The following is a 13,705-nucleotide window of genomic DNA, read 5'->3' as shown; positions in this document are numbered from 1 at the left end:
GAAGCGTATGGAAGCGCAGAAACGAGATTTTTAAAAAAAATTAGGAAGCGGGTACGTGTTGGAAACGTAAATATATATATATATATATATATACATATATACAATTTTTTTTAAAAAAAATAAAATTATATTGTTTAGATTTAAAATAAAGCATTTATTCATTTATAATAATTTTGAAATGATTCAGATTAAAACTATGAAAATAAACATAAATTAAATTAAAAATAAATTATTGTATTAATTAGTTTTAATATTTTATAATTAATTGACATAATATATTTGAATATATGATTTATCTTTAATAAAAATCTCAATGCATAAAGATATTTATAGTATTAATTTTAATATCTGTATATTTATGTTCTCTATTCAATACTATTAAAATTTGGATTTTATTTAAATAAAAACTATAATTTTATATTTTTATTGATGTAAGACATTGTGTTCTTTTTTAAAGAACGAAAGCGTGATTCCAAAACGGAATCGTAAGCTTCAAACGTATTTTTAAAGAGAATATTTTAGAAGCGTTTTGGAAGCGAGATTTTGTAAGCTTCCACAAGATTCTGATTCCGATTCCGGTTCCGAAGTGGAAAGCGGACATCCGATGAAGCTTCCGTGCAACATAGGTTACAGCAGATGTTGGATCAAATTAAACGCCATTATGCAATGCAGGTCTCAGGGTCATCACCGGGGTCCAAGGATTAATTCAAAATATCATATTAAATCCTGATCCATTCATGTACCTCATAACCCCTCCCCCTTTTTTCAAGATTCCTTCGACTCTTCCAGCCATAGCAGAGAGAATTCGAGCTGCTAATTTCAGTGGCTTTGTATAACGATATTAACTACTTTTATGTACTCTAGTTAGGAGGGATATTGAGGTTTAAAATACTTAGTTTTTTGGAAATTCAGTCCACCTTTGTCCATAGGTTTGCAGATCTTATCCCATATAATTCAGGAGAGACTCAAATTATTATACTTTGTATTCACAAGAATTTAGAAAATGCTTTTTACAATTTATTTATGATATCTTGAGGGTAGTAAATAGCCAGATATGACACACATGCAGAAGGTTCGTGCTATTGACTTGATTAGAATTTATTTTGCCTCTAGGCCCGATGTTATAATTACTAGGTGGTTCTCCCCGAATTGGCAAATATAAATATTGTATAAAATATTTATTACATATACAATAGCATAAATTTGAAACATTAAAAAGATAATTTTTTTAATCCAAATGATTCTAAAATCTCAGTACTATACTTTTAGAAACATGAGATTTACTGATAATTTAATAATAGTAATCTAAGGGGGTGTATTCAACAAGAGTTTTAGGTGATTTGTATTAAAATGACAAATCCACTGTTATTTAAACATGAATTTTAAAAACTCATTTAAAATTCACTGTTACTCAACTTAACATTTCGTAGAGTACTCTAAAATCCACTGTTATTGAAAATATTTTAAGTTGTTGAGTTTTAAAGTTTTCAGGTGATTTTAGGGTGTTTGAGTGGAGTTTCTTAGTTAAAAAAATTAAAACTCAAATCTCATGGTTTTAGGTTATATTCTAGAGTGGTTTAACAAAAATCACCTAAATCTCTGCAACTTATTAAAATCATCTAAAACTCCATTAAAAGTCAAATCACCTCAAATGTTATATTGAATACACCCCTAAGTAGTTAAAATATTTTTACATGAATTTGATTAAATGATTAATAAATTCATGATCAGTTAACCAAAAAAATATATTTAAAGCACTTTATAATCACTAAACTATCTTATCTATCATCTGATTTAATTTTGATGCAAATTAAATTTCAGTTGCAAAATTTTCATAAATTTGATGCAAAATTTAGTGATGACAAATCCCGGTGGAATTATACATGCAGTTATCACATTAACTTCTTCAACACATATTATGTATCTTCTTCAACCTATTCTTATTTCTCTCACTATCATTTTTATCACATTTAACATGCATTGCTAATGCCTCTTCTTAATTTTCTTACATATTTTGGCCAAATATTTCTATCTTTTACTAAATAGTAACACAAGCCATACAATCAAGGGGATTCTTTCAAAAATGACTCAAAATTTCAAGTCAAACACAAAAATAACCTATGCTTTTTTTGAAACTTTGTTTTGTACTATTCACCCTAGAAGTTCTAGTTATTCACGAAAATGCTTTTACTTTTTTTTTTTTCTCGAAAATAAGGCTTTTACCTTACCATCCTCATCTTCACCAAATATTTACAACTTTGCCATTGACATCAATACCTCAATCACCATGAACTACCAAATTGAGAGTGTTAATGCCCTAAAGTTTCGATTTTTTCTCATCTCCTCATTTCATATCCACACAAACCACATATCTTACACTTTCTCTCAAAATTCATCAAAAAAACTGAAGATTTTGATTACAAATTATGTAAGGTTCATAAGCTCACGATTCTTGGTGATTAACGAGTAGGTAGCTGTTGTGGTGAAGTTCTGGGTGATTGGAGAAACCACGCAAGTCATCTCACGAGTTCAAGGTATGAAATCGCAAACTATATTTTATTTTTCAGATATGTTCTAAAGAAGTCTTCTGGTCAATGCATAGGTTAGTTTTGCAATTGACCTTTTGTGTGTTTTTAATAGAAGACTTCCCTAGAAGTCTTCTAACTTTCCTTTGTAAACAAAAAATTTCGAAATTCCCAGAGAAGACTTCTAAATTCTCGGATAATCAGGTTACTTTTAAATTTGACCGAAGTTGGTAAGAAATTTGACTTTTTGTAGAAGACTTCTAAGGAAGTCTTCCTCGAGAAAACTTCTACAAAAGTCTTCTGAAAGTCTTCCCTAAGTCTTCTCAATGCCGGAATATGTCTGCGTGGGTTACTTTTGCAATTGAAAAATAATAGTAAAACATTTAATATCAATGAGAAGAATTCTTTAGAAGTCTTCTCGAGTTTAATTATGGGTTTTGGTCAAACCTTTGCCCGCGAGAGAAGACTTCTAGAGAAGTCATCCGACGGAAGACTTCTAAAGAATTCTTCTCTCGAAAAGTCAAATATAGTCAATTGCAAAAGTAACCCAACAGACTTCTTGCGACATTAAGAAGACTTCCGAAAGACTTAGAGAAGACTTCTTTTGAAGTATTCTCCAGGTAGACTTCCCTAGAAGTCTTCTACAAAAAGTCAAAATTCTGACTAACTTTGGTCAAATTCAAAAGTAACATGTTTATCCGAGAAGATTTCTTTAGAAGTCTTCTCTGGGAATTTCGAAAAAAAATCAATTTCAAAAGTAAGCCAATATTTACAAAGGAAGACTTCCGAAGATGTCTTCTGTAGAGTAGACCTCTTAAGAAATCTTCCTTCGTAAATTTGCAATTGCAAAAATGACCTAAATAGAAGACTTCTTTTGAAGTCTACACAGAGTAGACTTCTTTTGAAGCCTTTTGTGCATGACTTCAAAAGAAGTCTTCTACGTAAATCTTTATTAAACTTCAAATTTATCCAAAATTAAAATGAATATTTAATATCTTCTTGCTAATTCATGTTTATTAGTCAATATTGGGACTACTGAGTCGAATTTATAACTTAATTGGTGATGATTATGAAGTTACTAACATTGATGTTTAATAATGTTTCTAGCTAAACGGAGAAGTCTTCTGTAAGTCTTCCTCATAGAAGACTTGTAGAAGACGTCATAAGAAGTCTTCTCCGATGATTTTGTTTCTTAAGTTGATGTTCTGTGTTTGTGTTGTCTTCCTCATAAGATACAATTTTTAACTTCCGTGGGATTTAAAATTTCAACTTTCACTTAAAATTCAATTTTGATCTTTTGTGAATTTGTCTAAGGTTTCTTGAGAAGTCTTCTCTCTTAGTTTTAACAAATTTTACTAAGTTTTGTGTTGTTGTGTTTTGTTATGTCTGGGTAGACTGATTAAAATATTTTTTGTATGTTGCATCAGTAACTTTAATGAAGTCAAGTACTTTTGGCAAAACATGAACAATTTACCATTCTTTTGATTAACATCTCTTAAAGTGTACAAAATAATTCACAACTAAAATATTACACATACAAATCATAAAAAGACCATAAACAAAATTATTACACAGTTAGATATTACTCCTCAACATAGATAAGTTTGCACTCCACTTTACATCATCTCTTTGTACCACTTTGGGCAGAAGACTTTGAAAGACTTTCTGAAGACTTCGTGGGAAGTCTTCTAGCATAAAATGCATTAGAAGATTTCCCAAGAAGTCTTCCAAGAGTCTTCCGAGAGTCTTCTGAGAGTCTTTCGAGAGTCTTCTGAGAGTCTTCCAAGAGTCTTCCAAGAATTATCCCAGAAGTCTTCCAAAATTTGTCTCAGATCTGAAAAATCTGCATATTCAAAAGCATTCAAATAACTTCAAAAATAAATTTTTAGATATTAAACAAAACAGTCACATTAGGTTGGATCTATAATTTTTTAGAATCTAATATATAAAACACACAAAATACATATCCAAAATTTATACCTCTTTAGGCAGAAGACTTCCGAAGACTTCCTGAAGACTTCGTGGGAAGTCTTCTAGCATAAAATGCATTAGAAGACTTTCTAAGAAGGCTTCTGAGAAGTCTTCCGAGAGTCTTCTGAGAAGTCTTCCGAGAGTCTTCTGAGAAGTCTTTCAAAGTCTCTCAGATCTATAACAACCTGCAAATTCAAAAACATTCAAATGACTACAAAACATAGAAAAACTTTAAAAATGAAAATTTTATGCTTACAAAATAAACAAAACAGTCACACTATGTTGAATCTATTGCTTTTTAGAACATAACATATAAACACACACATAAATTCATATCCAAAATTTAGAGATCTACCTTTGAAAGATTGAAAGATGAGAATCATGTAATAAAAAACCTACAAAAAGAAGATAAATTAGTGAGAAAACATAAGAAAAAGTGAGAAATGGATATAAAGTTTGGTGTTTTGATGTGCAAAGAGATTAGAGAGAGGTTGGAGAGTTTTAGAGTGAGAAAAATTACATTTTTGTTGCAGTCATTTGAGAGGAAGAAAGAGAATGTGTAAATTTTATTTATATATGGAGACAAAAATTCCAATTAGGTTAAATATTTTCGACCCGGAAGACTTCTGAAAGACTTATGGAAAACTCATGGAAGACTTATGGAGACTTTGATTTAGGCGGGAGACCTAAATTATTCTAAAATTTAGGCGGAAACCCTAAATTTTACTTAAATTTAGGCGGGATGTGTCGGAAGACTTCTTTATAAGTTTCCTGTGAGTCTTCTAGACCTTAAAATCAAAAAACTATGCTAAAAAACTTTTTTAAACTTAAAAGAACTTATAAAGTATTTAAATCAAATTATTAGATAGTTACTAAACATATATATGTCAATTTAAAAGAGAAAAAAAAAATGAAGATAAGATTTCAAATCTAACCCTAAAGATACCAACAATACTATAAGATATGTTACCAAACCCTAAACCAATGACTTATGAACCAATCTACATTCACTTATCTATGTTGAAAATAATTCAATTTCAGATAAACTAAATTTACATCATTGAAAAATGTTTATTATTACATGATTTCAAATTTTAACTCATGAAAATAATTTTTATAAAAAAATTAAATTATTTTTAAGATCTAATCCATGTGAAAACTTTCTCTGGAAGACTTCTGGAAGACATATGGAAGACTCCTGGAAGACTTAGGCGGGAAACCTAAATTATTCCAAAATTTAGGCGGGAACCATAAATTCTACTAAAATTTAGGCGAGATGTGTCTGAAGACTTCTTTTAAAGTCTTATGTGAGTCTTCCAGACCCTAAAATCAATTAACTATGCAAAAACACTTTCTTAACCTTAAAAAAAACTTAGAAAGTGTTTAAATCAAGTTATTAGATAGTCACTAAACATATATGAGTCAATTTGGAAAAGAAAAAAAATGAAGGTAAGATTTCAAAATCTAACCCTAATGATACATACAATACTATAACATATGTTACCAAACCCTAAACCAATGACTCATGAGCCAATATACATTCACTCATCTATGTTGAAAATAATTCAATTTCAGATGAACTAAATTTACATCATTGAGAAATGTTTATTATTACATGATTTCAATTTTTTACCCATCAAAATATTTTTTATAAAATTATAAAATTATTTTTAAGATCTACTGAACGAGAAGACTTACAAAGAAGTCATCGTAGAGAAGACTTACAAAGAAGTCATCGTAGAGAAGACTTACAAAGAAGTCTTCTCTAACGGAGGGTTATAATGGTAAAATTGAATACATGTTTTTTGTTTGTTCATAAGGAGGCTGTTGTAATTTCACTAGGCTTTTGGGTTACTTTTGCATTTGATTGAATTTGGGGTACACTTTTGTATTCAAAATCAAGTTTTGAGTCATTTTTGGCAAATCCCCCTACAATCAATCAACGAAAAATCCATCTTAGAATCCCTTTTAAATCATAACATCACCTTATTTACGTTCAAATTCAAAATATAATATTACTTTTAAGTACGTTCAATCTTTAAAGCAATTTACGTTCAATCCCTATAGTCTCTTTGACTCAAATTCAAAATATTTTATAATTGCAAAGTTCTAAAATGTTCCATTTAATATAATACGTTCAATCTTTAAAGCAAACATTTATATTGATATATAATTATAATATTACTTTTTAAGTAACAATAATTTTTTAAAAACTTCACCAAATATCGACATATAAGAAACACGTCTAATTAAAATAAATAAAATTAAAAATTATCAACCAAAAAAATTAAAATAATTTTCATTTCACCAATGATCAAAACATAAGTAAAAGTCTCTTAAGTAGCTTCTCACTTAATATATAATTTCTATTTTTATTTTATAAATGATTTATAAACTCTTATAGATAATTTAAAATTATGATAAAATTATTGTTTAGCCATGATGAATGATTTTATAAATTTTTTAAAGCTTTATAAATGATTTATATAGAATATAGATATATATATATATATATGGACATCAATCATAAGACATTAATAATTATTATAATACTTCATATTTGAGTATATTGTTTTATATAAGAATATGAAATTGTTATATTAATTTCTATAAATTTTTTCTATTCATTATTTTATGTAGTTTATAAATATAAAAATGAAATGATCAAATATTATTACTCTTTTTTTGCCAACCCTTATAACTCTTTCTATAATTTTGACAATTACTTACCATAAATTATTATTTGCAATATCTTTTAGATTATTTGATAAGTGATAGTAATTAATTTCACACTTATTTTTTATTTTTGATCTAATTAAAATAATTAAAAATGAAAAGTCATTGTCCAATCAAATTATAATAAATTTTTAAAACTACTTTACCAATGATTGTCATGTAAGCAAAAGTCAATGACTTTTAACGACCCCGCCACCCCGGTAATCCTCTAAATGTTACTAAAACTGAGCACTTGCAACGGGGCATGAGAACGAATCCGTCAGCCCGGTCCGTTGCAGTTTTTGGATTTTTTAACTAATATAAACCCAGCCCATTTGATGGATTGATCCGTAAATTGCATCTTGACGGACCCGGTCCGTGGGCGACGTGGCGGAAATAGATTGGACGGAGGCGCGAATGTGTTTGGTCTTGGCGAGAAAAAAATCGTCATTTCGACGAAAGCAAAGAGAAAAAAAACCTCTCAACTCTCTAGGGCGATTGTCGGATCCCACCTTCGCGATTCAACTCCGTCTGATCGTCAAGGTAAGTAGAAGCGTTTTTTTCTATATTAATCGAACTAGATTGTTTCCATTTATATTCAATAGAGTTGGAATCGTTTCGTATCAAAATTAGGGTTCGAAAAAAATCTGCGATTTGGGGATTTTATTTTTTCAATCGATTTGCTTTCGTTTCAATCGATTTTGTTTTGTTTCAATCGATTATTTTCCGTTTAAATCAGGTTTCGATTAGTTTTCGATCGATTTAGGGATTTGAAGACCCTTTTGGGTCTCGATCGATTTAGGGATTTGAAAACCCTTTTGGGTCTCGATCGATTTAGGGATTTGAAAACCCTTTTGGGTCTCGACTCTATTTAGTGTCGAATGGTGTTCGTCTTTCTTATTGTTTTTCAAAATCAATGCTAATCTTTGCTTTTTGCTTGTCTCTTTCTTTGCAGGTTAAGGAAAATGGGAAGGTATAGCTATAGCCAGCCGTCCTCATCATCAGCGTCCATCGACATCACCTCACTTCTCGACGCTGAAGCTCAGTTGTACGCCGATGAAGCTCAGAGTAGCTTTGATAATGGAGAGCCGTTTCAGAACCAACCTCAACCTGAGGGGGATGATGGCATCCCGACGATCTGCTACTGTGGGAGTGAGCCGGTTGTTGCTACAGCCTACATGGAAAAAGATCCAGGCCGTAGGTATTTCACCTGCAACAATGTCGTTGATGGAGCCACTCACATCTGGAAGTGGTGGGATGACGCGGTCATGGAGGAGATGAGGGACTTTCAGACGGAGATAAGACGGCTTAAGGAAGCAGTTGCAGAGAGAGAGAAGAAGCTGCTGCTGCTAGAGAAGACTGTGTACAACGCAGGAAAGGATACCACACGAGTTAAGCTAATGGTGTGCCTGCTAGTGGTCATAGGTTTGGTAATCTTGGTTCTACATGGTAAGTTCTCGACTTATTAGGATTTCATTTTCAGTTTATGCGTTTGTATTAAAACATTTGACTGCCTAATGTTACTTGTTTGCAGGAGTAGCTTCAAAGGCTTCAATGGGGGAGTGTTCTATCACATGTCCAATGGCCAAAAAAGTAAAGGTACTCTGCTTTTCTTTTCTATCACTTGACAATGTATATTCCGTAAAAAAAAATTCAAATAGTATTGTAGATTAATTGAATGGTTTTCGTAGGTAGATAAAAAACTAGGACTGTATTAATAAATGCTACTGATTTGCTTTATATCTTCCCAACCCGTGTGATTTGATTGGTTTTAAAGGTTCTACGTTTAAATTGCTGTAGATTAATTGAATGGTGTTTGGTTAAATAGCTGTTATAGTACATAGGATTTAATTATGCTACTGATTTTTGCCACTGATTTTGAATGGTGTTTGGTTAAATTGCTTTTAGTTTGCTTCCTATCTTCCTAACTGCTCAGATTTGATAGGCTTTTATTGTATAATAAATTGGAACATGTATTACTTAAGGCTTTATGTAACTACTTGAGTAACACAGAGCATTTTTACAGCCATGTCGGCTTATAGACACCTGCTGTACAGTCAAATGCCAGTAGATCTTGAATCACCCGAGCCTTTTTGGCTCGGGTCTCAAGCTCCTGATGATTCTCCTAGCGAAATTCCACCTGAGTGTCCTAGTCAAGTCCCTGGTCAGTCTCGTAGGCAAGTCCCTGATCAGTCTCGTAGGCAAGTCCCTGAGGAGTCTGTTAAGACCTTTGCAGATAGAAGGAAATATTCACCCAAAGAGGATAGGATCCTTATTGGTGCTTGGCTTAACACCAGTAAGGACCCTCTCGTAGGCAACGAGCAGAGAGCTGTTGCTTTCTGGAAGCGTATTGTAGACTACTACAACGCCAGCCCTCAGCTCGTTGGGGAAGTACCGCGAGAGGTTACTTCTTGTAAGCAGAGGTGGTCTAGGATCAATCATGAAGTATCCAGATTCACTGGTTGCTACAACCAGGCGCTGAGGGAGCAGAGAAGCGGCTAAAATGATGATGATGTGATCAAAGCTGCTTACGACATATTCTTCACCAAGTACGATACCAAGTTCACACTCGATCACTGCTGGAGAGAGCTCAGGCATGAGCAGAAATGGGCCTCCACTTATATGGCTAAGGATGGTGGAAAGGAAAAGCGGAGGCCAGTGGTGGATCTTGACGGACCAGAAGAAAATGTTGTTGGAGAAGATGAGGATAGACCAGTCGGGGTAAAGGCTGCGAAAGGTGCCAGTAAGAAGAAGAAGAGTGGTCGAGATGAGGAGTTGTCTAAGCTACAAGGCGTTTTGGAACTTAAGGAAAAACTGTCTAGAAATAAACTCCGTGATCGCTTGCTGGCCAAGAAAGAGCCATTGTCTGAGATCGAAACAACACTAAAAATGAAGCTTATGTCTGAAATGTTATGATGTGTACTGTGTGTTGTTTGAGGTCACTTGCAGGAAAAGTTAGTACTTGTTGTGTGATGTGTGTACTTGCTTAGTTGTTACAGCTAAACTAACCATTTTTTAAACGTGTTGTTGCAGGTAGTCACGGGAGGATAGGAGTTCTTTTGTTCCTTAGCTAATGCGGAGTTGTCACGGGTGGATTTAGAGTACTGAGAGCATTTTGGCATGTAGCTCCTGCTCATAAGTCACGGGTTTTCCCTTCTTGTAGTATAAGTACTCGGATATGTATCTCTTTCTCCTCAACATCAAAAACCTTATCACCAAAACCTTTGTAATATTTTGGAACGAAAACCATTGTAATATTTTTCTGCTACTTGCTTCTCTCAATCCTTTGTATCCATCTCATCAACATGCTTCTCGTACCATAACCATAATCAGGTTTCGCTTCTTGTTTTTGTTTTCGTTTTCTTGTTTTTGAAAGTTATTACCATAACCATTGTAATAATCAGGTTTCGCTACTTGCTTCTTGTTTTTGTTTCATCATAACTATTTAGTAAAATTTAGTTTTAAAAGTTGCTAGTAAACGCTGGTTTTTTAAAAGTTATAACAAACTCCAATTGAATAGATAAAAAAAATGTATCAGGTTCAAACTTAGAGGAAATTATTATATTTTTAACTTATAAGGAAAATAAATAGAAGAGATTTAAAAGTAGAACAAATCTAAATATTTAAAAGTAGAAGGAAAAAAATAGAAAAGATTCAAAACTATAAGAAATCTAAATATTTAAAAGTAGAAGAAAAAAAAATAGAAAAGATTCAAAAGCAGAACAAATCTAAATATTTAAAAGTATAAGAAAAAAAATAGAAAAGATTCAAAAGTAGAACAAATCTAAATATTTAAAAGTAGAAGAAAAAAAAATAGAAAAGATTCAAAAGTAGAAGAAATCTAAATATTTTTAACTTATAAGAAAAAAAAATATAAGAAACCTTCTAAGCAAATTATTATTTATCCAGCAGGATAAGCAATGTCGTCATCTTCGTCTGATGAAAATGATGAAATCGAGGAGAGATTGGATGATATTATCGAAGATTTCATTGACGAAATTTACGACGATATAGTGGAGGCCGAACCCATACCGCAAAGGACCCGTAGTTATACTGAACGACACCGCGAAGGAGGACAGCACCAGCTAAGCAATGACTACTTCAACGACGACCATTCGATATATTCGATACAAACTTTCAGACGCCGATTCCGCATGAATAAGGGATTATTCATACGTATTGTCGATGGCCTTGAACAATTCTTTCCATTCTTTCAGCAAAGAAAAGATGCAATGGGTAGGTGGGGTCTTCCTGCACTACAAAAATGTACGGCAGCAATTCGTCTACTTGCTTATGGAAATTCGGCTGACACGGTTGACGAATATCTCCGACTTGGTGAGAGCACTGCACTTTCTTGTTTACATCATTTCACTGATGGGATAATACAGTTATTCGGAGATGAGTATCTGCGACGACCCACAGCAGAGGATCTTCAACGACTACTCGATATGGGAGAGAAACAAGGGTTTCCTGGGATGGTCGGGAGCATTGACTGTATGCACTGGGAGTGGAAAAATTGTCCAACCGCTTGGAAAGGACAGTACGCCCGTGGCCACGGAAAACCGACTATTGTCCTAGAGGCCGTAGCTTCACAAGATCTTTGGATTTGGCACGCATTTTTTGGTCTTCCAGGTACCTTAAATGATCTTAATGTCCTCGATCGATCTCCTCTGTTTGATGACCTTTTAGAAGGTCGAGCTCCCAGGGTGAGGTACATGGTCAACAACCACATGTATAAGTTGGCATATTACCTCACAGATGGTATATATCCAAAATGATCAACATTTATCCAAAGTATCACACTCCCTCAAAGTCCTAAACAACAGTTATTTGCTCAAGTTCAAGAATCAGTCCGAAAAGATGTCGAGCGGGCTTTTGGAGTATTGCAAGCTCGGTTTGCGATTGTGAAAAACCCGGTTCGTACAATGGCCAAAGATAAGATAAGGAAGATAATGAGAGCATGTATCATACTACACAATATGATAGTTGAAGATGAACGAGATGGTTATTCAATGCGGTACGATATTTCAGAATTTAAAGAAGGAGCATCTTCCAGAACTTCAGAGGTCCTAAACGCAAACCCTACACTAAACGAAATCCCGACAATTCTCAATAATATATTTCCCAACCGAAATGATCTTCGTGATAGGCAAACTCATGAACGATTGAAGAATGATTTGATCGAAAACATTTGCAACAAATTTGGCGATGAAGATTAATAATTAGTATCTTTATATTTAAACCTTGTATCTTTTAATCCTTGTATCTTTAAATTGAATCCTTGTACCTTTTATTTTAATTATGCAATTAATAAATTTTCAATTTTAATTTTTTTTTAAAAAAATAATAATATTTTATTGCTAAGGACTCCGTCTTCGGAATCACCATTGGATGAGTTTTTTGGACTCGAATCCTTCACTGTTCAAACAAAAAAAACAAAAAAAATATATATTAAACAATTACCAAGGATCCCAATGTGGGGATGACCATTGCAAGTGCTCTTAACAGAGGTAAACATTCATGTTTCCATCTATTTTCTTCTTCTTTTTTCCTAATGCGTCACGCTAAGTTGCTGCATTAACTATATGTCTACATCAACAAAGACTAATCCGATCATTTGTGGACGTATATAAAATGTTTTAATATTACAAGAGAAGTCATACTAGGTTCGATCATAGATTAATGTTTTAAAATTTCCAACAGAGACTAGTCCGTCTTTTAAATCACTGATATTATTTTCATATGTTATCTACCATTAAAAAATCATACTAGGTCCAACTCATCAATTACATTTACTTGATTACTTACATTATCTATTAAATATATAAAATTCTTTAAAAATCTTAATAATCATAATGTATATTAATAAAAAAAATACTTTTAATGTAAATTTAAATTTTACTTTTAGTTATAACAAAATATGTTGAGAAAAAGTATAAAAAAATCTTACTAAAATTTTGAACTGGTCCAAGCTGGGACCGGCAAAATTTATTAATTTATAGAGATTATTAATTTATAAAGGTTCTACTGTAATATGTTTATTTTTTTCTGGGTAAATTTATTCAAAGAACATTAGATTTAATATTAAAATAATTGACTTTTATTTGTGGCAGTAAAATTATTTAATCTTTTGAGTTTACCCAAACAAGTTACAACTACAGTAAAACTTCTATAAATTAATAATGTTGGAATTTTAAAATTTTATTAATTTATAGAGATATTAATTTACAAAAGTTTTCTTATTTAGAATTCTCATTTTAAGATAGATTTATTCTAAGATAAGAAAAATTTTGATTTTAGTGTATAGAAATTAATTGTTATTTTTTTTTTTAAATTTGACATTTATATTAATTTTATTATATTATTTGGTGTATATAATATATATTGCATAGAACTTAAATGTGGTTTTAGATATAATATTACTAAATCTCATCAAAAATATATTAAGTGTTAAGAAAATATAAAGATAATTCCATTGTGAATATAAAATAAAC

At 31.9% G+C, this 13,705-nt stretch overlaps 1 protein-coding gene across 1 annotated transcript; it reads left to right on the top strand.

Annotated features, from left to right (window-relative positions):
- The first annotated feature begins 11,131 nt into the window (after nucleotides 1–11,131).
- LOC125579928 lies at nucleotides 11,132–11,989 on the top strand. The gene has a single exon (XM_048743840.1). It carries the CDS (start codon nucleotides 11,132–11,134, stop codon nucleotides 11,987–11,989), a length of 858 nt encoding a protein of 285 aa, XP_048599797.1.
- Nucleotides 11,990–13,705: the final 1,716 nt, after the last annotated feature.

The sequence above is a fragment of the Brassica napus genome, chromosome C1, assembly GCF_020379485.1.
Source record: "Brassica napus cultivar Da-Ae chromosome C1, Da-Ae, whole genome shotgun sequence".
Taxonomy (NCBI): domain Eukaryota; kingdom Viridiplantae; phylum Streptophyta; class Magnoliopsida; order Brassicales; family Brassicaceae; genus Brassica; species Brassica napus.
Note: the sequence above shows the minus strand (reverse complement) of the source record. Positions and strands in the feature narration are given on the sequence as shown.

Coding starts and splice junctions, on each gene's coding strand:
- LOC125579928 (XM_048743840.1), top strand. CDS start 11,132: ATGTCGTCATCTTCGTCTGATGAAAATGATGAAATCGAGGAGAGATTG.